This window comes from Gossypium hirsutum, chromosome A12 (genome assembly GCF_007990345.1).
Source record: "Gossypium hirsutum isolate 1008001.06 chromosome A12, Gossypium_hirsutum_v2.1, whole genome shotgun sequence".
Lineage (NCBI taxonomy): Eukaryota > Viridiplantae > Streptophyta > Magnoliopsida > Malvales > Malvaceae > Gossypium > Gossypium hirsutum.
In genome coordinates this window covers 97,855,973-97,882,315 of record NC_053435.1, presented here as the reverse complement: position 1 = coordinate 97,882,315, position 26,343 = coordinate 97,855,973, and the positions used below count along the sequence as shown (strand labels likewise).

General features: G+C 32.9%; 4 protein-coding genes across 5 annotated transcripts; 1 reads left to right on the top strand and 3 right to left on the bottom strand.

Moving 5' to 3' along the window:
• Positions 1-4,938: 4,938 nt before the first annotated feature.
• LOC107934267 (lectin) lies at positions 4,939-13,009 on the bottom strand. Of its 2 annotated transcripts, XM_041083207.1 has the most exons (5): positions 12,763-13,006; positions 12,183-12,274; positions 5,783-5,956; positions 5,597-5,712; positions 4,939-5,510 (listed from the first exon to the last, which is right to left on the bottom strand). In XM_041083207.1, exons 3-5 carry the CDS (start codon positions 5,840-5,842, stop codon positions 5,120-5,122), a joined length of 567 nt encoding a protein of 188 aa, XP_040939141.1. In that variant the 5' UTR covers positions 5,843-5,956; positions 12,183-12,274; positions 12,763-13,006; the 3' UTR covers positions 4,939-5,119. The 2 variants fall into 2 exon arrangements, with proteins under 2 accessions (XP_040939141.1, XP_016722129.1); XM_016866640.2 differs by having other exon boundaries at positions 12,183-13,009.
• LOC107934266 (putative disease resistance protein RGA3) lies at positions 6,569-10,371 on the top strand. Its single transcript, XM_016866639.2, has 2 exons — positions 6,569-9,973; positions 10,077-10,371. Exon 1 carries the CDS (start codon positions 6,569-6,571, stop codon positions 9,929-9,931), a length of 3,363 nt encoding a protein of 1,120 aa, XP_016722128.1. The 3' UTR covers positions 9,932-9,973; positions 10,077-10,371.
• A 1,687-nt stretch (positions 13,010-14,696) lies between the features above and the next one.
• LOC107934262 (protein RKD1) lies at positions 14,697-15,945 on the bottom strand. Its single transcript, XM_016866633.2, has 4 exons — positions 15,833-15,945; positions 15,592-15,728; positions 15,166-15,503; positions 14,697-15,002 (listed from the first exon to the last, which is right to left on the bottom strand). Exons 1-4 carry the CDS (start codon positions 15,943-15,945, stop codon positions 14,697-14,699), a joined length of 894 nt encoding a protein of 297 aa, XP_016722122.2.
• Positions 15,946-20,656: 4,711 nt separating this feature from the next.
• On the bottom strand, positions 20,657-23,754 carry LOC107934269 (glycine-rich RNA-binding protein RZ1A). Its single transcript, XM_041083206.1, has 4 exons — positions 23,492-23,754; positions 22,100-22,218; positions 20,984-21,516; positions 20,657-20,878 (listed from the first exon to the last, which is right to left on the bottom strand). Exons 2-3 carry the CDS (start codon positions 22,208-22,210, stop codon positions 20,998-21,000), a joined length of 630 nt encoding a protein of 209 aa, XP_040939140.1. The 5' UTR covers positions 22,211-22,218; positions 23,492-23,754; the 3' UTR covers positions 20,657-20,878; positions 20,984-20,997.
• Positions 23,755-26,343: the final 2,589 nt, after the last annotated feature.

The window sequence follows — 26,343 nt, the reverse complement described above, 5'->3', positions numbered from 1 at the left end:
ATAATCAAGAATTGAACTTAATTGAAGTAAAAATATGAAAAACCAGCTTAAGGTAACTCTTCCATGGTGTTTTTTCTGATGATAATACAGAAAAATAAAGAGAAATCTAGATAATTCCACTTTAGTCCTAGCTTTATTAAGTAAATTTTTCAAATTTTCCAATTTTGCCCTTAATTCTCCTTATTTTCTTGCTGATTACATGCCCATGCCGTCCATCCCAAATAGACCTTGGGTCTATTTTCTTTTTAAACCCTCTTTCTTCTATCATTTAAGCTATTTAATTATTTCCCACAATTTTGCATTTGATACAATTTAGTCCTTTTTGTTCAATTAACTATCAGAACTTTAAAATTTCTTGACGAAACTTTAATACTAACTTATTAACACTCTATAAATATTTATAAAAATATTTATGGCTCGATTTTAAATTCTCGAGGTCTCGATACCTCGTTTTTTATTCCAATTATTTTAGTATTTATTTTTAGTACACTATTCACTATTTCAATATTTTTCCTAACTTCACATTTAACTTATACCCACTAAATTAATAATATTTCCTACTCATTTGTCGAATTTAGTGATCTCGAATCACTGTTTCGACACCACTGAAAATTAGGTTGTTATAGATCAAATACGGAGTTAAATCGAGGAAAAGAGAAAGTAGCGGATTAGTAAATTTTGCGTATACAAACATTGTTGAGGTAAGTTCATGTAACTAAATTGTGTATTTAAATGTTTTAAATTGAATACCGTTGTGTGTGAAATATATAATTGCTATGTATAAGTATTGAACACATATCTAAATATTTTCGACAAGTATGAAGTCTCGTTTGAATAAATGAAATTCGATGGATACAGGGTTCCCAAATTGGTTGTGGTCTTGCATGTGTTGTGGACACACCACAGCTCGAAAGAGCATCACGTTATTAGCTCTCATGAGCTTCTCGTTATATGGTTTTTGCGAGCTTCTCGTTAATAACTCTTCGGAGCATCCTGATTTGGTTGTGATCCTACATGTGTTGTGGACACACCGTAGCTCTTATGAGCGTCCCGATATATAGCTCTTTGTGAGCTTCCCGTTTAAAGGTTTTTTGTGAGCTTCCCGTTAATGGCTCTCCGGAGCTTCCTGATATTGGCTCGCATGAGCTTCCTGTTAATGGCTCTTTGGAGCTTCCCGTTACATGGCTCACATGAGCTTTCCGTTATATGGCTCAAGAGAGAGCTTCTCGTTTATGTGCTCATATGAGCATTCTCAAATATGAATTGACGAATTATAGATTTGTACACTTCGTGTGTACTACCCGGGTATCCATTAATATTTTAAATGATTCTATGAGTAAAATTCTGATATGAGAAAGTAAATGAATTCAAAGTGAATTGTTACCTGTATATACATGAAATACATGGAAATTTGATATTGATGAGCTCATACATGGTTCTTGATATTCATGTGAAATAAATGACTAACATGTTTGATGAAGTTGTGTGTTTAGGCTATTAGCTAAATTGCTTGGATGCATTTTGTATGTTTATTTTAATGAAAATGAATGGTAAGTTATTTTCTCGTTATACGAACTTACTAAGCATTAAATGCTTCCTCTATTTTATTTCGCCTGTTTATAGCATTCGGAAGCTCATAATGGTTGAAAGTTGGTCAGAGCTACATCATACTATCCTTTGGCTCATTTCGGTATATGTAACAAACTAAATTTTTAGTATAATGGCATGTATAGGTTGAATTGGGCTATTAATGACAATAATGTGTTTTGCTTATAGCTAGCCATTGGAATGACTTATGATGAATATGGTATGATGTATATATATAAGTAGATTTATCATGTTTGAAATATGAGTTGATTATGCATATATGCATTTGATATCTAGGTAAATATGAGTTTTAGAATGACATAATAATAATAAATAGTCATTTGAAGTGCCTAAGAGCACTTTGGTTGTATGTGGTAATATATCATGTTTAAGACATGATTTTGGCATGTTTTGAGTGTTATGATAGGGTTTGTAAATGTGCAATTTGTGATGATAGGTTGATGCCAAAACTAGGTGAGAAATATGACCTAGAAGTGGCCTTATTTTATCCACACAAGCAGAGACACAGGCGTGTGTCTCAGGCATGTGTCACATACGGCCTAGCATATAGGCGTGTGTTTTAGCCGTGTGTCCCTTGCATCTTAAAATTTCAAAACAGAATGCTCAAAATTGATCACACGGCCTGGTACACGAGTGTGTGGCTTGGCCGTGTGACCCCTGCACCTATTTAATGAAAATTATTATGTTCACACGGCCTAGCACAGGCGTGTGACTTGGCCGTGTGACCTAAGTCAAAGAGTTGCACAGGTATGAACACGGACTGGGACACAGCCGTGTGCCCTACTTCGAATGTCCATATGGCTTGAGATACGGGCATGTCTCTTGCTCACACGGCCTGATCACACGGGCATGTGTCCGTTGTATCTTGGAAAAATTTTGAGATTTTGCGAAAAATTCTTTGAGTTTCCGGTTTAGTCTCGACTTGATTCGAAGGTGTATTTTGAGTCTCAATGGCTCATATAAGGGACAATATGATTGATTTATGATTGATTTCTGATATGAATGTGAAATGATATGAAATGTCTGTATTTGATCCGTAAATTTCGACAATGTTTCGTAACCCTGTTCAGGCAACGGATATGGGTTAGGAGTGTTACAGTTTATGTCTCAAATGATTCAATTGGATATTTATCTATCTATCCATCGATCTATTCAATCTATCTTCCACTTTTTAATTTTTGTTTTATTTATTTATTTATTTGAATCTTTATTCTTTGTTCTCCATTTTTTTCTTTATTATTTTTTAAAAATCTGTTTGGTTTATTATTTTTCAAGTCAAATCCAAATCCCTTCATGTTAAACAACTTGAATATGGTCTTGGTCCGTTGCCTCCTATTATTTGCTATCAATATATGTAAGAAAAAAATATTACTTGTTTTTTTTTGCTACATGTCAATTTTTAATTATTTATCTTTTTTAAATAAACTTAAATGTTTAATTAATGATTAAACTAATAGAGGTACCAACTTAGGGAAAAAAAGTATTTTAGGTACCAGTTGTGACAAAAAAAATTAGGTACCAAAATGAGAAAAAGAACATAGTTTAGGTATTAATTTGTGGATTAAGCCTTTCTTTAAATAGATTTAAGGTTCAACTTACAAAAGTACCACTTGTGACAAAAAAAAAAGTTTAGATACCATGAGATATAGAGAGAGAGGGTTTAACTATCAATTTGTGGGTTAAACCATTGGGAAATGGGTAAAGACGATTAAAAATTAAAAAGTATACGCTCATACCATACAAATGAAGTATCTTAATTATTAAGTTGTGAATTTGTTATTTGTCGTTTTTAAATTTTATTATAAAAGGAAAAAAAATAATAATGTTTTTGATACATATGATTTATTTCTTTTCTAGTCAAAACCACTTCTAGTCAAAACTTTATAACATAGAATAAAATATGTGCAATAATATTTATGTTTAAAGCTCGAAAGATTTAAATACTGTATAATTACATAATTTTGAATTTATGTTTATAAAATAAATTAATATTCACAAATAAAAAAAGTAAAATGATATAAGATGTGCATTCTATGTTTAAAATTTATAATTATTTCTCTTACCAATATTGTCTTCGAACTTAATAGTGTTATAGTTATCTATCATTGATCTCAGAAGCAATACTAAACAGACAGCTTTTTAAGTTAGAAGTGCTTTTGAAAATGCTTTTCAATCTAGAAGTAAAAGTAGTTTTTTTTTTTTAGCTTTTGTTTTTGGCAAAAGTATTTTTAGGAATAAATGACAATTTTAACCCTTATAATGTATTTTATATAATATTTATATGGTATATGTAATTTTTTCCTTATTATAATTTATTTTATATATAATATTATATATTTAAATTTTTATTGATCATATTTTATTATTTAAAATATAATTTATATATTCGAATTAAATTTTATGAATAATTAATATTAATTACTTAAAAATATTTAAAATTTATATTTCATATATTAAAATATTAACAACAAATTATAATAAATTATTTTTATATTATTACTAAGGTATTATAATATTAATTAATTTAAATATTATTTAAATGCATATTTATTACTTTATAACATAATATTTAAAATGGACATTTTATTTATCAATATACTTTTTAACAGCAATATTAAACACTTAAATTTTAAATTAAACTTTTCAAAAATATTTTTCAAACTTACTTTTCCACAACACTTTTTAAAAACACTTTTTAAAAGTAATGCTAAACTGGCCTTATATAAGTTGCGCAAGAGAAGCGAGGATGAGATATTAGTTATTACTTTAAAGGAGAGGACATGACAAGCTAGTGATAAAATTGCAGACTTGAGAAAGTTAAAATGTATAATGTCCTCTTTAGATCACTTAATTAGATAGTGGCTATGAGATTAAAGGATAGATTACGTTGAGTTAACCAAATTCATATTTTGCTTATATTTTGTGAAGTACAAGTATTTTCAAATTTCACATAAAGCAATTTGTGGTACAACCAATCGTACCATGTTGTTGGGACCAAAGAATAACCCACATTTTGAAATTTTAAATTTTATTTAAAGAATAATGGTAAGATTATATATTTTTGGACTGATTTTTTTTAAAATACTAATTTTAAAAAATAATTAGATTAGGTCATTTTTAAAAAAAATTATGAGATTAGATCGACTTTACAGAAATACTTTCAATTGATTTGTAAAAATATATTTCCACTTTCAATTTTCTTATAAAATAAAATTTATAAAACAAGTCTTTATATATATCCCAAATATTATTTTACTTGTTTTATTAAACTGATATAGAATATAAATCTATATAGACTCTTGTAACATTTACAGTTTATTTATAATGAAATAGACTTGAGATATTTATATAGACTTGTTTTATAAATTTTATTTTCACAATAACCACATAAAAAAATAAAAAAAATATTGGGGGTACAATTAATATTTGAAAAAAAAAAAAGTGGATAACGTTCTAAAGATGTTTATTTCTGCAGAGAAAGTAGCGCCACAGTTTGTTTCATTTGAAGCAATTAATTTGATGGTTCAGGTTTTCTAGGCCTTAAAATGGCACCCCTCACAACAAGTCCGCTTTTCCAATGGCCCCCATATTGATAGAAGTCAAAGCAAACTTCTCCAGTTTCATCATCTTCGTTATCTGGTGTATGAAAACTGCCAACATTGAGCTCCATCCATTGCCCTCTAGGCTTCTGCAAGAGGCTAACTTGCCTTTCTTGGACTCTTCCATTAGGGAGGGATAGTCTGAGCTTCACTGGGAGTTCCCAACCAGATGCCCCTTTTGTCAACTTTACTTCATATACAACTTCGTATAAAGTTGCAGGGGAAAGCTCTGATATTTTCAACTTCCCTCTCACATCCAGCCAACATACATGGCTTAATTTCGCTACTTCGATGTTTTCACCACTGCAAATCATGTATTAATGGATCACTGAAACCAAAAAATATTTAAAAAATCCATGAAAAGAAGAAGAGAGAAAAAAAAATCCAACCTTGTGTCTTTAAAACTGTTCCAGATCCAGTACTCACGGCCACCCCATGTCACGTAGAGTGACCTTGCGTACAACATGAAGCATTTTTTACCAGTCTTTGCATCTTCCCAGGTTTTCTGCATGATAACAAAATATTTTGTTTGTGAATTTTTTGTTAGATTGGTAAGTTAAAGATTTGAAACATACCTTTGTCTTGTGATCCAGGAAGGTCTCCTCGTTCTTGTTCTTCTTCTTGTTCTTAAACATGTTCGTTGATTATGTTATGTACCCAGACAAAACCAAAGAGTTTACACACTCGTATAAGCTTTAATTTCCTGTATTGACTTCAATCTATTCTTTTTATCTTTTTTATAGTGAAACCTGAAGAAGAATGTACAGGAAATGAAAAGGATGAGAGAGAAAGCATACTTGCAATTTCCAAGAACATCAGATGAAATTTGCTGTAAGTTTCTTTTTCCATGGAAGCGCGTCCAAACAATAAATTTTGAGCCAGAAATAATAAGTTTTTCACTTTGACTATTTCTCTATTAACTTTTTCACTTAAGACTATTTCTCTTTTTTTTCCTTCTTCCAGACAGAGGAACACGTATAGTGGATGGCCAGTTCCAAGTCCTTTTTTGTCCTGTATATGGAAAACCAGTTCAATCCGTGTCGAAGAAACTAAGAAGAAGCTTCGGAGGTATCACTACTGTCTGAACTTGATCTATATAAAGACAGAATCAGGAAACAAAGGAAATCAAATCAATTAATTCATCCCGTTTCAAGCTCCAAATGAGCTGTCAATTTTAGGGTTTTGTTGTTGTGTAATCTTCCTGTCGTGTCATTTATTTCCAACAGAGTTTCTCTTGCTGGTGAGTTTCTGTGTAATTCTTCCATGCAGCACAGCAAATAACTAATATGAACGAAATGAAAATAACTTTTTTGTTCATTCTTGCAGGAGTTGTGATCAATAAGACTTAATTCCAACTAGTTATGGCTGAGATAGCTTCTATTTTTGTTAGTCCTATCGTGTCCAAGCTCACTGAAACTGTTGCAACCTTGATCAACGAAGAACTTGCAGCAATAAAGGGTGCTAAGAAGGAGCTGGAAAAGCTTTCAAGCAATCTAATCACCATTGCAGCTGTGCTTGAGGATGCTGAGAAGAAGCAGATGGATGCAGCCTGTGGTCGATCTTTGAAGGTGTGGCTCTCCAAGCTCAAAAATATTGCTTTTGATGTAGAGGACATACTAGACACTTTTGCAACGGAAGCTCACCTCTCCAAGGTACGCAGAATCCCATTTCGAATCCGTATGGCACCTGAAATCAAACAAATTTTAACAAAATTTGACTTGATTGCTAAAGAGAAGAGCAATTTCGGTCTCAGTGTAAGTAGTGATGCTGCAAGGTCTGATTCCCAAAGTCAAAACCACTTTCCACTCACCAATTCCTTCGTAGATACAACCGATGTGTTAGGTAGGGATTCTGATAAAGATAAACTAATAGATCAGATGCTATCAAATGAAAGTCATAATAGGGAAGGTGATGTTTCTGTCATTCCCATCACTGGGATGGGAGGCCTAGGCAAAACAACTCTTGCTCAACTCATCTTCAATGATGAACGAGTTAAGAAGCACTTTGAGTATAGGATGTGGGTCTGTGTCACTATTGATTTCAATCTCCAACGGATACTCAGGGGAATCATAGAATTTCACACTCAAATGGAGGTCTCTAATAACTTATCCATGGACAGCCTACTGACACGCTTTAAAGACATCTTAGCTGGGAAAGACTTTCTGCTGGTTTTAGATGATGTTTGGGTTGACAATTACCAAGATTGGGAGCCACTTGGAAACATTTTGAAGCTAGGAGGTAAGGGCACTAGAGTTTTAGTCACTTCTCGATCCACCAAAGTGTCTGACATTATGGCGACCCAAACTCCCTATACCTTACAAGATCTGCCCCACCAGGAATGTTGGTCCTTGTTCAAAAAAATTGCTTTCAAAGACCATAAGAACATGTCGAGCGAATTGGAAAGCATCGGTAGGGAAATTGTAGGCAAGTGCAACGGCTTGCCTTTGGCGGTGAAGGCAATGGGGGGTCTCCTGCGTGGTAATGTTGATGTAGACAAATGGAAAGGAATCTTGAGAGACAGCATATGGGAGCTAGAAGACGAGAAAAGCCTCAATAAGCCCAAAATTTTGCCAGCCTTGAAATTGAGTTATGACCACCTGCCTTCCTATTTAAAACAATGTTATTCGTATTGCTCTATATTTCCAAAGGCCTATGTTTTTGATAGGAAGGAGCTGGTCAAGCTTTGGATGGCTCAAGCATTTATTCAACCTAGAGGGCAAAGTGCAGAGGAGACTGGACGTGAATACTTTGATGAGTTGTTAACCAGGTCCTTCTTCCAAACTCTAGACATTGATAACAAAGAGAGATATAGAATGCACGATCTTATCCATGAGTTGGCAGTATCAGTTTCAAGTCCCCAGTGCTGCCAAGTGATGGACCACAAGTCGTTTGTTTTCTCTCAACAATGTCGTCATATCTCATTGCTCTATCAGGATTTAGAGAGTCCTACCTGCAAGCAGGTTTTTAAGACGTGCAATAAGCTGCGCACACTCCTGCTGCCTAGCGAGTACTTGAAAAGCTTAGGAGGGCAAACTCTGGACCAGATGTTTCGTTCTCTAAAATACATTCGTGCCTTGGATCTAAGTTCGAGCTCGCTCACGGAATTACCAGACTCTGTTGGAGAGTTGAAGCTATTACGCTACTTGGATCTCTCTAGGACAGAGATCAAGAAGCTTCCCAACTCAGTATGTAAGCTCTGGAATTTGCAGACACTTAAGCTCCTAGGCTGCCTTTGGCTTTTTGAATTGCCCAAGGACCTTGGAAAAATGGTTAACCTGATTTATCTTGAGCTAGATGACATGTTTTGGTTCAAGTGTAGGGAGCTGCCACCAAGGATGGGAAACTTAACCAGGCTACAGAATTTGCATGCATTTCGAGTACTCAGCAGTACACCGGGACATGGCATTGGAGAACTGAAGGACATGGCGGATCTTACAGGAAAGCTGCATATCTCCAACCTGGAGAATGCAGTGAATGCAGCTGAGGCAAAGCTAAACCAGAAGGAGAGCCTTCAGATGCTGCTGTTAGAATGGACTGACAAAGACTTCAACCAAGAAGATGAAGTCAGAGCAGAGAGGGACCTCAATCACCTCCAGCCTCATTCAAATCTCAAAGGCCTGGCCCTTCATCACTTCAAGGGCTCTAATTTTCCTTCCTGGATGACAAGTGGTTTGCTTCAAAATTTGAGAACACTTACCTTAAGTCATTGCATTAAATGTACTACAATCTCTGTTGGTCAATTACCTCGCCTTAGAGAGCTCTGCATCAAAGGGATGCTGGAACTGGAAGATTGGCCAGAGGATCAATGTCCTACATTGAATAGACTACAAATCAGTACCTGCCCCAAGCTAAGGAAGGTACCAAACTTGATGCCAAAATTAACAGTTCTGAAGATAAAGAAGTGTGATTCACTCAAGGCTCTTCCAGTGGCTCCTTATCTGATGTTTTTAATACTTATTGACAATCTTGTTCTGGAGGATTGGCATGAAGGTATGCTCACTGCCGTAGATGAGCAACGCAACCCAGTAGACCAACCTAGGCCTTCTCTTATTGGTGTTTTGGAACTGAAACTGCAAAACTGCCCCAACATACAAGCACTTCCTCGGATATTTTTTCCACAGAAGCTGGAAATAAGAGGATGTGTACAAGTAACTGCCCTTCCGTTCTCGCAACGTCTTCAACATTTAGCTCTTGAAATGTGTTCTGGTGAAGCACTCCTAAGGGAAATACCGAGCACCAACTCTCTCTACTCCCTGGTCATCTCGAAAATCTCAAACCTTACCTCCTTCCCCAAATTGCCACATCTTCCGGGGCTTAAGAGTCTGTATATCAGTGAATGCGAAGATCTGTCTTCATTGTCTGAAGAAGAAGGGTTGTTGAAAAGCTTGTCATCTCTCCAACTTCTCTCTATTCGAGGGTGTCCAAAGCTTGAAGCACTTCCTGATGAAGGGTTACCGACAGCACTTGAAGGTCTAATGATTGGCTCATGTTCCAGTCTAAGCTCTCTAGGTTCCAAACAGACCTTAAAGAGCCTTCACTCACTCACTGACATGTATTTAGAGGATTGTCCCTTAATTCAGTCCTTTCCCGAGGATGGACTACCTTCCTCTCTGAAACATTTGGAGATTCGTGGATGTCCCCTGCTAATAGAACAATGCCAAGAAGAGGGTGGAGAACGGCCAAAGATCAGTCATGTTACGGACCTGGAAATTGGTTCCATCTGATTGGCTGTTGGCTATCTCATATTTCGATTCATGTTATTTTAGGTAAACAAACATTTTTCAAACTTACTCTGCCTGTGAATGTTCTTGATCATTAATTGCTTTAACCTTAAATGGGAGCCAACATATGCTTCTATGTGTTGTGCAGGACCGTAGAATGGTGAGTGGTTGATCGAATTACTGCTGTTTGCGGCCATCAAATATTAAGCGGCTACAAGTGACGAGAACAAATAATGGCTTGCTAGCTTAAAATTATGATTGTTATTGCTAATATGTGTCCTTGTAAATATATATGTATAAGAAACCTAGAGATAGACAATGGCTTAAATCATTGCAATATTGGTGTCCGATTCTGTTCATGTTCTGCTGTGCTTTTTGTTTCTACATTGTAAGTAAAGAGTGCCAATTTCCATACTAGTGTTGGATTGTTGGTTTTCTTTTCATTTTTTTGTCCAAAATTGATGCCACTTTATCCGATAAAAGTTCATATCTTTCTAATTACCATACAAATGGTAGGCTGCCGCCATACATGCATTCATAAAATAGAAAGAACCATTTCTCTACATGTCAAAGCAAGCCAGCAGTTTAGATGCTGGGTCCAGGTCCTATACATGAACCCACACTACTCACCGATATTTAGTTTGCTATTTAGTTTCCCACGTATGGGATCTTTCCTTCTCATTGCAAAAAAGAATATATAATATAAATTATGTTATGCCCTACTCACCGATATCTTGAATCGATACCTAATAGTCTCTTTTTTGGATTTATTTTTTCCAAAAGAAGCAGAAAAACTGCTACAAAAGAATCATTGGTTGCTAATACAGCATCATCAAGACTACAGCTCTATTTGTATTTTGTATTCCCCAATTGGCAATTCTCTCTATCACTTCTATCTATACACTTCCCTAAAAGTCCTAACTGTACAAATTCTTTAATGCTAATTAAAATTTCTTAATCTCTTTGTTGTTTCTCTGCAAACTGTCCTTCCAAATCAATTAGATAAATGCAATCTTCAAAACCAATGTAAGCAATGGCTTTCCTTTTAACCTTGTAACAACCCAATGAAGTTCTTGAATCCAAGACATAGCCCTTGTATGAATAAGACATAGTTCTAGTACATCTTACCAAATCTGTCTACAGAACTCACATTCAAAAAATAGATGATTTCGAGTTTCCATCCCATCATGACAAAGATTGCAACATCCCCCCATGAAATGAGTCTTGTCTTTTGTGTAGGAAGTCAGTCAAGGATAGCCATCCAAGCAACAAAAGACAACTTTGGAATATGTAAAGGAAACCAAAGGAGTTTGTTCCAAGCAACCTCTCCTTCCCTACTCTGATTTCTTTCCATATTTTGGATACAGATACCTTTCTAGTTACTCTCGTATTATCAAAAACTTGAGAAGCGATATCCCTCAACTTCAATAATTTCTTCCAATTGCAACTGCAATTGAACTTTGGAGCAACCTGCCAATGTGTTTCCATCATCCCTATTTCTTCACAAACTCCACTTATTCCTTTACCGGACATTTTCATGACCAAAAGTATAATTAAGCGGAGCTTAATTTCGGGTTCGGACCTGAAATTAGGTTGGAGCTTAAAACGTTTTCCTTTTAAAAGCTAATTTAAGGTAAAACCTCACCTAAGTCAGAGTTCATAATATTATTGGTAAAATTTGACCCGTGCTAATTTTACTATTATAAAATAGAGTTATTACTTAAATAGAATTTTAAATATCTTAATTATCATTTGATTAATATTAGAGTTAATGGTGCTAATTAGTTATTATTTTGAATAATGTTACTTTGCATGAATTACATAAACTAAAACTATATATGTTGTATTGAATATGTTAAAATTTCCTATATAATATTTGAATTGACAAGTTAATATATTTTAATTATATTCAATAATTCAAATAAAAAAGTATTATTTTAAGTTAATTACTGCAATTTTTAAGTTAATTACTGCAATTAAAAATACAATATTTAAAAAAACTAATTAAATATTAAATACATGTGACATAAGAAGCTATAATTTAAATTAAACGAATGTGAATAATTAAAAATCTATTAAAAAACAATAAGCAAACAAATTTAAACAACTACAAATAAACATGTACATAAATATTAATATATTATTATAAATAAAAACACAAATAATAATATTAATAATTATTTTACCAAAATATTAAAGGTAGCTGTTAATATTTTTTTCATACTGACTTTCAAGTTTGGATGAGTAATCTTACTAGTGGAATTCAGCGTGACCATGACCGTACTTCTCTTCTTGTTTTATCCATTGCCATTGGCACGTCTGACCCCTTGATTTCTGAGCTGCACGCTGTAAAGGAGGCTTTGAATATGTATGCTCCTTCTAAGTGGGCAAATGTTAGTAATCTAGTTATTGAGAGTGATTGCCTTAATGTGGTTAATTTGTTAAAAACTCTTGTTACACCATCAGTTGTCGGGAAAAAATTGAACAACCGAAATAAAGAGAAGTACAACTAGTGTTTTTTCTCTCCCTATAACTCTTGTAAAAAATTATGGCAAGCACAATAGCACAAAATATGTTCTTTAGCAAACTTAATCAACCACAAATCAACTAATGCAACCACAACAAAAATAAATAGAGACACCGATATTTTTACATAGAAAACCCCTCTAAATCAAGGGTAAAAAATACGGGATTTTAGAGTCCGATCAAAAGCTCCACTATCATCAAATATTCAACTAAAGATCACAATTTCAAGCCTACAACAAGCATTCAACTCCAACAATGCCAACAATATGTAATCTTTAGCAAAAGAGAGAAAAATGAGAGAACATCACCAAAAACGAAGTTGCTGAAAAATGGGTATTTCCGACTCTACAAGACTAGGATGAAAAATCCGACCGTACAAAGTCAAGAACACCTTATCGCCTAACTGCTGTCCAAAAATCAACTCAATCGAACCACAAATGAACCTTCGATCAAAGAGTTGATCACTGCTAAAAAACTGATTTTTCTTTTCTCTCTTTTCTCTGGCGAGTTTCAATCTCACTCTCTGTTTTTAAATTGAGAATTTTACACTCAAAAATAAAAAAAAAACTGCCCACATCCCACACATAAAAAGCCAAAAAGAAAATGACTTTTGACAAATTCAAAAAGAAAGCAATAAAATGGGGCAAAAATTTTGGGTCCCCACATAGTGGGACCCATACCCAACACCAGTTTCTTTCTCTGATCTTGTGCAGAGATGTGTTAAGTTATATGGTAATATTAGTTGGGATATAGTCTTTGTTAATAATCGACTTATTATTATTATTGTTTACTTCTATTATTACGATAATTATATTATTAATAATTTGATAATTTTGCTCCTACCACTAATAATTACATTTTATTATTGGTCATCATCCTGCTATAAATTATAATTATTGATAAATTCTCTTATAATTAGCTGATAAAAATTTTGCCACAGAAAATATCATCTTTTATTTATATTATTGTGTTGATAATAAGTCAAATTGTGACTAAGTTAAATTTCATATTATATTGTTAACTTTGTTACATTAATAAATTAAATAATATGGTAACGATTCCTATAACCGATGATGACTTGACTTCTTTTATTAATAATTCATAATTGATTATGAGGTGACGAATGGTTGTCTTAGAATATTGATTATTAACTTACTTTTATTGTTATCACTATTTCAAAATAATAATTTCATGACATTATTTTAGCATATTATGAAATGATATATTATGTCATTAAATATGAAACATTTTTATAATCTATGTGACGAAACAAACTTTCACTATTTTGATAATAAGGTGAAGTTATGTATTATTTTCATTACCGCTACTATTTATTTATATTTAGTTACAATATAGTATAGTAACCTAACAATGTGACAAATTCTTTTTCAAGAATATTATTTTATTATTGGTGATGAAATTATCAACCATTAAATACTTAGCAAAATGAGATTCATCAACTATATGTTTAAAGTTATTTAGGTATTGGTAACGATAGTAGTTGAGAAATCTTATAATTTAGTGATGCAACTAGTTGCTACCAAATACTGAATACATTATCAGCCTCATATTCCTGTGATGAAAGTAATGAATTTTCACTTTCAATCTTTATAGTAACACGTCTACCGTTGAAGACAATGTAAATAAAATTTTCAATTTTAAACATCATAATACACAAATAGAAGCCCTGCAAATGTTTTCCGTGACTGATTTAATGTCTTTATGTAATGTCTCTTTGAGTTGCTTAAGCATTTTGTCTGTTTAAATGGTGTTTACCACATTAGATGTTGTGAGAGCTAATACATTCATCGCTCAGTAGATGTTCCGTTCTAACTGATCTTCCATTATTTGCATCTACCATCTAACTTGGAAGGATTTCTTTGATTTGGTCTTTATCTTCAGGGGTTATCTGATTATGAAAACAAGGCTTCAAGAACTCCTAAGCCAGCATTGAGAAGAAAATTGCATATAGATCAGTACCAAATTTAAAGGGTATTTTTTGTTTTGTAGATGACAATAATGTAACTCTTCAGGGTTTGAATTGTTTTCGACAGCTCTGGAATAACGTGGCTGCTGCCATGCAGGTTTTTTGTAAAAGATATAACCATTCTACAATCTTTATATATTAAATATCCTCATTCTTTATATATTTGTGTAGTTATCATCGGTTTTTAAGAATAAGCAGGCATTTCAAAACAAGCAATATATATATTTGTTAGAGATTGAAATAAATTGTTTAGACTTAGATCATGGAGATGGTTGATGAAAAAGAGTCTGACAAACCCCTGCGACAATTAGCTCTAGTAATTAAATCCAAATCACTTGCTCGGCTACCAACAGCACCGGTGGAAGATGGTGACTGATTCATAATCGACGGCGGCACAAGCTTTCTCTTCTTGTAATTAGCCTTGAAACAGGCTTGCCTAAGTCTTTTGGTCTTGTCTTCCAACTCCATGTCCGGCATCTCTTCTAACATTTTCCTCTCCCTTTCCAATACCTCTATTGCTTCCCTCACTTTGCTTTCCCTTTCTTCTCCTTCCTCCAACTCCTGCCATTTTTCATAATATCAACACCACTCATATAAAACAATTTTCATATTCTTAGTCATTAATAAATTTATGTTACAAATTATAAGCTTTTTTAAACCGTCCCATCAATTATAAATAACTGCAACCAACGTCGAGTTTCAGCCTCGATAATTAATTACGTACCTGAACGTTGTTGATAAGGGTTCGGAGGCTCGTAAGCTTGCGGTGAGGCCACCTCCTGATTCCGAGTTCCCTACACCTTTTTTTCAACAGTGTCAGCCCCACGTTTAGCTTTTTTGCTGCTTGAATTATGGGCATATAAAAGTACTGTGAGATGACTTTCCTTGACAGCAATTTAGCCTTGCGTTGATCTTCCTTGCACCTTTTACTTGAAACCCTCTCTTTCTTCATCACTTCTTCTCCATTTATATCTTCATCTTTAAGCATTGGTTGTTTGTTGCAGGGTTCAAACAACAAACCCAGTTCATCCCAAAACCCATTCCCATTTTCATCATAACCATCTGCAATGATAATATATACTATTAATTTAAGATGGGTGATTGAAGATGTTTTAATAATAATGAAAGCAAATAATAAGAAGAAGATGACCTTGAGTTGAAGTTTGTTCAATGTCCAACGAAGCATATAAAGGATCAGTAGAGAAGGTGCTCATCAAAGGAACTTCATCGTAAAAGCCTTGTTCAATGGGAAACTGCCAATCCATTGGATTACAATACACAGTAGTACTTGCACAGAAGAAAAATTCATTTTAAGCAGAATATTCGTAAGTAAAGAAAAAAAAATGCAGAAGATTTATAACAAGTGCCACACAATCATTAATGAATGCCACCTTGAATCAAGAGGAAGACGGGGTGGGAAAGGAGATGAGTAGTGTTCTTCTTCTTTGGCGATCATTTCAGAAGACTTGAACCAACAGCCATTAAGCGGGCACTGATTTGCCATTTCTTGATTTGGAGAAAGAATAGTAATGCAATTGAGGATGTGATTCTGAATAGTAAGGATGGAGTTTAGGGTTTGGAAATGCGAAGAGGCGATAATGGAGGTATATATATATATAGAGAGAGAGAGAGAGGGGTAAAGTAATTAATTAATTGCATTGGAATATGGTGCGCCGTCAATGGATAAAACTCGCCATGCATGAATCATCATCATCATGGCCTTGCTTATTTATTACTTGTCCTGTGTATGTCTCTGAGATTCTATAGGTTTATCATTTGATTCTAGAATCTATCTGTAGTATTGAGAAAGAAAGATAAAAGGAATTCAGTTTCAATCTTTAAAAATCGTATGGCGCCCTTGCTTATTTATTAATTGTCCTGTGTATGTCTCTGAGATTCTATAGGTTTATCATTTGATTCTAGAATCTATCTGTAGTATTGAGAAAGAAAAAAGGAATTCAGTTTCAATCTTTAAAAATCGTAGATTTTGCGGTGCATATGTCACATAAACCCAGATCAATGATGATGATCATATGGAGCAGCAGTTAATGATCATAATTAAGAGAAAAATAATATGTTATGGAACGTAACTGCTAATCAATAACAAATTATTTTATCTCCGTTTCTATTCCATATATGGATAATAATGAAGCGAACTCATAATCTAATTTTCATGCGTACGTTAAATGCTGTCCCATATATAGTTCCAATCTACAGTTACAAAAGTTGAGTGGAAACCAAAAAAAGAAAACGGGTTATCACTTGTCAGTGTATGTATAACTCATTTACTTCGTATCTATTATAGTGACTGATAAAATGGAATATATGAATCTCACTAAATCTCTTCCCGATATCTAAAAAATAATAACAGTGGGGGATTACTAAATAATCCAATTCCCAAGTGCAATATCATAATTAAAGGAGTGGGTTTTGGGGGTTTGGATATAAACAAATGATCCCACGCTTGCTTGGAATCTTGACGTTGCTGGAGTAGGCCCCTAAACCTTAGGTAATCCACGTAGCAGCCATGATGCAAACTTGCATGCGCTGTCTAAAGCAACTTCTATACTCATATATATCTTCCTCTCAACCAAAGCAGGGTTACAGTTCTCTTATGCATAATCTCCTTCACTTACCCATTTATATCACAATTTTGACTCTTGAGTAATATAGCCTTTATTGGATTTGTATTTTTGAAATGAATATACCTTTAAGCACCTCCTTAAAATGATAAAAAGGGTAGTTTTGTGTAAGTACGGTGTTTACATATTTATTGTTACAATGAGTTATATAAGTTTTGATATAGATTTAATTTTCTATGGTATATGCGAATAGAGCACTACCTTAATTAGTACTTGTTATACATAACTCTTTTACAAGAACCTTTGTCAACCAGTCACCTTAGTCAAGTTTGACGATGCACCTCTGCCAATGATACTTGGTAACTGTAAAATTAGGAGACATTTGAACCACCCCTGTAGTAAGACAATCACATTGACAAAACATCTATTACATATCTCTCACACCCACCCTCATTAAAAGACATTGAGAAGATTTAATGGGAGGCCGCCGTGTCACCTCTTAGGCCCTCAATATAAAAAAACTTAGAATTCATTCAAAGAACATACAAAAAGCTCTCTCTCTCTCTCTTTTTACTGGGCGACCTCCGCCACACCTTTCCCCTTGCTCATCTTAGGCTTAATTTGGATGGGCGATTGGATGCGGTACGTTTAGCTTACTTTTTATCTCACGCTACAGTATCGTTACAGTATCTAATCTCGCTGCCACCGTTGTTTTTACACTAACCGCAGGTAAACGCACCGCTCATCTAAACTCACCTTTAGTCATCAACGGTACTGTTCCTATTACAGCAACTTGAAAGTCATGGATTTCAACATATTTTAAGTACATAATATTATTTGATTTAATGGTTTATGAACAGTTTAAGAATGAAATAATATACTAAAAGTACCTAAGTTTAGTTTCAAAGTTGAATGGGGTTCTTTGTTTTCCAATTTAAGTATCTATGGGTTCTATCACTCAATTCCGTACCCAAAACTATTTTTTAACTTCTTTTATATTGAGCCAATGAAACTGCGACATATGTTACTTTATTACAAGGTTAATTAATTTTAAAAAGGTTAAAATATGCTATATTCTTTGTATGTTTTGAAAATTAAATAATTTAATCTTTATACTTTTATTTCATGGAATTTAATCTCTTTATTTTTCAGATTTTAAAATTTAAGTTTACTTCTTAATGCTGTTCAAAAAAAATTTCAATTAAATTTGTGGCTATGACATTTTTGAAATAAAAAAAAGAGATTGCTAGCCATGTAATTAAAATTTGACTTTGTAATTAACTTAAATTTAACAAAATAATAATAATAGTATTAACAATTAGACCTAAATTTTGAAATATAAAAAAGTAAAAGAACTAAATTTCATGAAATTAAAGTACAAAGACTAAATTCTTATTTCTCAAAAAAAATAAAAATTGAGAAGCTTGTGGCACATTTTAATCTTCTAACAAATTTAATTAAAATTTTAGAAAAATAAAAAATTATCTATATATATATATTCTGTAAATTTACTTCAAATTTTAAATATACATATAAAATTAAAAAGGCAAAATTGACGGAAGTTGAGCAGTACTGGTTGGCTTATTGCCACATTGATGAATGCTAATGAATTTTTGTATTTTTGAATTTTTAATTTAAAAATAAAAAATTAAACTAGATATTTGTTGAATTAGAAAACATGTGACTATTTTTAAAAATTTATATATAAACTTTTTTAATTTCTTAAAATATTAACTATTTTTAATTTTAAATAAATTGTAAGATTTTAAATATAATTTTTATATTTTTCTAAATTTTTAAAACATATTTAAAAATTTTGGATTTTTAATAAATTCTTTTAAAAATTAAAGTTGAAGCTAATTAAAAGAGAGTGATGGAACCCAAACAAAAAGAATGTCACAAATTTGAAACACAAAAGCTAATCACATAGTGTCAGTATTAATTCTTTTAATCATGTTATATCTTCTGTTTCGTCTCTTTTAGGGCCCAAGACCTGGTAATTTGATGGGCGTAATACCCTCACGCGCAAAGGTTCTTTTTTTGTTTTCTCCCATATGGACTCTCGGGATTGATACATTAATTCTTAGGGATACTTGGGCATCATTTAATGATTATCTACTTTATTATTTTAAAAGAAATATATTGTATTTAATACAAGGTAACTGATGAATAATTTAAAGAAAGTTGAGCAGTAGGGCTTTCACTACAAATGTAAAAATCCCTATTCCATACTTGAGTAATGTCAGATCAACATGAACATATTTTACTACTTTAACCATTTATCATGCCACAGCGAGTTTATACGATTGAAAAAACACAGCCTAGTGCCTAAAAGCCACAACGTAACTAGTACTAGACTGCGAAACAATGCATAAAACATTTTGACCTAAACGACCCTCCCGTTTCATATGAGTGGAAATCTTATCTACCTGATAAATCAACCACTTGGATCCTACAAAAAAGCTAACATCTTAATTTGAACATAATTAAATGTATCCCTTCGATGGGATATCAAATTTAACATCCATTTACACTTGTATTCAGTGACTCATGTTAATTTATCATTATTCGTACCGCCAATCTAACATGTATGTCCTATGAGAAACACAGGCATCGTAATATAATTCAAACAATAATAAATAGAAAAGGAGAAACCTAGCAATTCATGCATGTCAGGCAACCAAGAAAACATCCCAATCATGCCACATACCACACTACAATAATTAAAATGACAGAAAGGAACCGGAGCAGCTAAGAATTGAAGACACCAACAAACCACAACCCAAAAAGTCTGAACTCTGAAGAAAGCTGACCCTAAGAACCAAAAAAGGACTTTGGAAATCACCAACTTAAGCAGAATCCAACTATATCTTGACCACTTCCTGAGCTTTTAGCCAAAAGGTTCAAAAATTAGAGCTCAGTTAACAAGGCGGCATGGAGAACGGCGATCTGCACCCAGAGCAACAGTTTATAGGCTCATGGGAAGGAAGAAACGCGGTTGATGAACTCATCAAAGCGCTTCCAAACAACCTACCATTGGTTTAGAGGAAATGGAACTCTTCCATCAGTGCACCATGAAGAACATGGGGGGTGCTTATATATTCAATTAGTATGCAGATCCCTTGTTGCGCCAAAAAAAACTCGCAATGTTTTAAGTTTATAAAACCATGCCCAATTAGCAACAAAGAAACCCAATCAAGTATCCATAAAGGGCACAAAGTACAAACGTCCAACCATCCTGCCAAAAGGTCAATAACATTAATACCGCACATACTATTTAAATTTTTTTTCTTAAAGAATAGAAAACTAGCGCGGATCAAAGCAATATGTAAGAAATAAATTACCCGCTTGACTCCTGTTTATTTAGTAAGATACTGAAAACAGGGCCAGCCAAAATGGGCATTTACTTCTAGAGCAAGATTCTACTCCTCAAAGTGAGAAGAAGCAAAACCCAAATGATTGATTCTTCCATATAACCAACGTTACCAACCAAAGACCAAACCATCTTCCATGTTGGGCATTCAAAAAAAGCCAACAGAACTCGGACAGAAGGAAGGGCAATTGCGGTTGATAATGCATGAATCACAAAAAATGGAGCATTCAGAGAGCATAAGACCATATGTGAAGAGCATGTCAAGAAAGCACAAGACTCCATCGAACACAGCACTTAGGAACACATAAATAGTTGAAGATTTGTGCCAAGTTCACACTTCAAAGGTGAAAGGACTGAACTACTATATTGTTCCACCCCACAAAACAACGAAGAGAGAACATCCTGTAAAAAAGATAATAAATAAAATAAAATAAAATAAAACTTCATGCTTTGCCATAAAAGCAGCAACCCTGGTTCATCAGCTGCAATCAAAGTATGCTTCCATCAGCACAATGATAATTAGACAAAGAATCCAAAATTGGAAAAGCAGAAATTAGCAAGCAAAAAGGACAAGTAGATCTGCATACCACAAAAAGTCATCTTATCCAGAACGAGGACCTCCAGCTCCACGGCGCTCATATGGTCCAGAACGATCACGATTATATCTGTCACTACCAGACCCCCCTCGACTACCTGCATCTCTGCTGCGCCCACCAAACCTGTCTCCATTTCGATCAGGACCATAACGGCCACCATCACTACCACCACCATAACGATCCCCCCTACCATTATACTTACCCCCCCTAGCCCCATCACTAGGACACTCCCTAGCAAAGTGTCCAGGTTTCCCACACTTAAAACACTCCCCACCATTAGATCCACGACTGCCATCATAGCCCCGGCTACGATCGTGGTCACGATCACGTCCACGATCACGGCTACGGTCACCATCATAATCTCTCCCTGACCCTTGTTGAGGTTTAGCTCTATCAACAGTTATATTCCGCCCGTCCAAATCCATTCCATTCATTGCTTCAATAGCTTCTTCCATTGCTGCTTTCTCATCAAAAGTGACAAATCCAAATCCACGAGAACGGCCAGAAAACTTGTCAGTAGCTACCTAAATCAAACGAAAGTTTTCTCAGTCAAATCAGGTTGATGATTGATTAAAATACCAAAATAATAGTCAGAAGGGCAGACCAAAACCAGGGAAATTAATACCAAAACGTATTCAGAAAATAATGAAGTTCCATAGCATTTTATCAGTTATCACGCGTTATACAAATAATGCTATTATTATTACTAGTTTTGCTGCATAAAACATATTAGGGCAATCTGTAAGTACTTAAGCTTTCAGCTTTTGAATCGCCTTCAATCGGAATTGGAGAATAAACTGACATCCAGAGGTAGAAAGTATAGTTTTCAAAAGGAAGAAGGGTCAACGTTCAGAAACAGAAAACACAAGTATGGAGGGTAAACAGAGAACAGAAGGTGGAAGCATGAAGATGCAAACAAAGACGCTCAAAAAAGCTTATTAATTAACGAAAACTATTACCTTGTCTAAATGCAACAACAAATAAAAAATAGTGTTTGACCAGGATCAAATTTGATGACGATAATCAGTAACTCAAGCATTTAAGAAATTAAAAAATAATAATAAGAGAAGAGATGTCCTGAAGAGAGAGAGTTTGATGACTCATTACCTTAGCCTCAAGAAGATTTCCAAACTTTTCAAATGCATCTTTTAGGCCCCTATCAGATGTAGACCATGAAAGGTTACCAATAAAACAGCGATACTCTGTGTCTTCTGGCATACTGTAAGCTGCATTTTTTTCAGCAAAGGAATACCAAAAAGAAAAGATTATCTAACAGCTCGTGAGTGTTAAATCAGTTTGAGACATCTTCTTGGGAACAGCAAGCCATCACCGGATAAGCATTGAGCACAAGGAATCAAAAAAACAAAAAGCTACGTATGACTGTCAAAACTTATATGACCACAAGGAATCAGAACTTAAATGACCACAAGGAATATTCTCCACAATAGTAAATGCCACATCACACTTTCCAAAGTAACCACTTACGAGAAATAGAAACGGTTGAGAGAACCAAAGGTAACAAAAAACTAAATGAATCACATAAATGAATCACATGTAACAAAACCAGTTCGTTGCATTCACTTAAACAACTTCAATAAAGAAAAGAGTAGGAACTCTTAGGTGTTTACATTTTGCTTCCACAATTGTTGCTATAAAGGAAAGGAGCAACAATTAAAATGCAACAAATGTTCATTTAAGATTGATAGATATTAGAGTAAGGATTTTGTAACGATGTTCCTTGAAGTTACCATTCAATGTAATATCTCTACTCAATGCATCAGAGATCAAGAACAGAGTTGTTGACTATTGCATCTGTTACAATAAATAGGATATTTATTAACTGTGCTTAGGGCACTCATTAGCAAACCCTTGAAGGTAAAAATGACGCTTTTAGGCTGTTTCAGAAATTTTAGTTTTCAATTTTAAACTATGGTAAAGGCTTTTTTTTTTCCGACCGTAGACAAACGCACTTGTTGCCCTTTGCTTCATAGCAGACACAACACCCAAAATTCAGGCTTGGCCTACAATTTCCAGAAAACTCCACTCACAGTAATCATGGTAATTAACATTCCACATACAAATTATTTACTATATGTGTCTTCAAAAAAAAAAAAAGGAGAAAACTTCCCCTTAATCATCACCACTACCAATGTGCAACATCTTAATTAAACCCTATGTTAGCAAACAGCACACAATCAAATTCAAATTTTGCCTCCGTAAATCCAGCTTCCAGACAAAACCCTAGAAACAGTCCACGATAAATAAGTTTATATAGCGTATAAATTATAAACAATCAAATATAATTCCAGAAATTATCTAAAAATCCGATAACCTACTAGAAGCAAGAGATTGCATTTAAAATCATTGTGAAACAAAATCAATAATTGAGATCTAAAGCCAACAAGAAATCAAACAGAAGCTAATCGACAGAAAATAAGCAGATTTAGTGGAAAATTTAGGAATTAATGGCAGAGAGAAATGGAGAGAGAATTAGCGTACCAAAAAAGTAGAGGCGAGGGAGAAGTAAAATCGAAAAGATTTGTTAATTTGGCTTTGCTTCGAAGGGAACTTATCAAGAAAATTCAAAATATATAGAGAGAGAATCAGCAGTGGAATCGATAAGGATCAGTTACTGAAATCGACTAAAAATAAATTAATTCTGTTATTAATTAGTAAAATAAATAATTTTTTTGATTAATTCAATTGAGTTATTGTTTTTTTAAAGGTAAAAATTACATAGAGTATTATCTTAGAGTTGATTTGCCTTTTGTCGTTTAATTAAAAATATTAAATTAATTTTTTATTAATTTTATTTTTTTAAATTTTATTTATTTTTATTGTTAAGCGTTAACTTAATTTAAGAAATAATCAAATAATGACATATAATATGTAGTGCCACATATGTTTTATATTAACATTATCATATTTAAAAAATTAAAAATTAAAAATATATATAATTATTTAAAAGCTACCTCTGGGATAAATTTGGAAAAATTAAAATTTGGACAACTATTTTCTCCATAGTTATCCTAGACATGAATTTTCAAAAAATTATAAAAATTATAAAAAAAATATTAAGAGTATGTTTTGAATGAATTTTTTTTTAAAATTTTAGAATTCATCTATTCAGAAGACATTAGGTTAACAAAGTTTTACAAATTAAAAATAATTATAAAAGAAGAAGAAATATATTAAAATTAAATAATATAAAAAATATATCATTATTTTGTAAAAAATTATAAATAGTATTAATAAATAAAAATTAAAAATATATATTATGATCAAGTAAAAAATATTTGAAGTTTAAGTTTTTATCTTATAGTGAGATCATTAATTTTAACTTCGTGTGATGCATTGGTCAGTTGTATATATTAATTTTATAATTTTTTTGTGAATTATAATTATGGTGTAAAGTATGAACAACAAATGCGACTCAAATGCAAGTCACACTTGAAACGATGAACACTCTTGACCATCAAGCCATTACATGAAGTTCAATTTTATAATATTTTTATAACATTAGTTTTATCATTAATGAATTTCTTAAAAAAATCGAAAGAAAAAAAAAGAATGTAAGCAAAATATTTTTTAAAATGTATAATGAATTTAGAATTGGTTATAATAATATTATTTAATCTTAAAAATAGCTAATAGTGAAACAATTTAAAAATCGTCATATTTGAATATTAATATTAATTTATTATAATTAAAATTCCTTACTTACCCTTTATCACTAAACACGAATTTCTCCTTCATATATATAATATCATGAAATCATATCTTTACTTATGGTTGTTACTATATGTTCTCGCTAATACTAGGAGTGTTCAATCGGTTAACTGGCCCGAACTACCATTAACCGAATTAATCGACCCTTTTAAATATTTAACCGTTAACCGAACCGAGTTTTTTTCAAAAAAATTAACAGAATTGAACTTTTTCGGTTAATCCAGTCGGTTAACCGAATTAACCGAAATTTATATATTCTTTTATTTTTGGTTAGAACAAGTATAAAACATATAAAAAATTAACTGACTTAACCGACAGATTAATTTATATTTCCAAAAAATTAACTGAACCGACTGAATACTTATATATTATAATATTATTTATTAAATTCGATTAATTCGGTTAACTGATCGATTTCGAACCGAATTAACCGTTAACCGAACTTTCAAAAAATTATTAACCGATCCTCGACTGAATTAATTCGGTTAACCGATCGATTAACCAAATTCGGTCAGTTAATCGAATTAATTCGGTTTTACCCGAAATTTGCACACCCCTAGCTAATACGCAAAAATAATCATTTGGATGAATAACACTTCGTTAGTCAAACTATTTACTATTATACATCAAAACTTTGGACTCGCCGGACCTCGGTGTTACAGGTTTATTTGTGATTGGACTCACACTAAGCTTTTAAGCTCACTCTCCTTTTTATTTCCATCTTTATAGATAATTCACCATGTTAAAACGTAGACTCAGCACTCGAAAAGTCTCAATTCGAATTATTTTTTTTAAAGAATATTTTAGATATATTATTTGAAATTTTCCGTTATTCAAAAACTGTATTGTTTTATTTTTGAACTATGGCGTGAGACTTAAGTTTTGGGATTTATATAACATGCATGACATTTATTTTAATTATAAGATGTAGATATATGAGTTTTAATTAATTATGCATGAGATATGATTTTTATTAAAACTATGTTCGATATCACTTTTTCCGTTGCATGACTAAATAAATGAGGTTTGAGAAAAATATATACATTTATAATTCTAGAATTCAACATTTGTAAAACAATTATTAAGATCTGTCAATATTTGAAACTAAATTATAACCCTTTTGGAACCTACTAAGTTTTCTATTAAAATAAACAAACATTTTAAGAGATTGTTTTATAACTCCTGATAGTTTTACTGGGCCATTTTGATGGCCAGTGTAATCTTCCGAATTTGATCTTAACATTTAGATCGGGTTGGGGACACCCTCCTTGTAACACCCCTCACCTAACTTGAGTAAGAGGTGATATATTTAAACACTAAACACTTAAACATTAATTGTTTCATTACAATCGAGCTAACTTATAGTACAAAACATTATCATTCACACATAATTCATATTTTTTTACTAATAAACCTAAATACATGCCAAACTAAAGCCCAGTGTGTATGTGTACACCGAAGGGACCAAACTTGAAGCTTGGGGAGTGACATGATCCGAATTGAAGTAGCACTCCTCAATTCTTTTTAAAACTTATCTATACCTATGCGTTTAAAACAATCGAGTTAAGCTACGTGATTAGCTTAGTAATTACTCAATTGAATTCAGTATTACCATTTATATG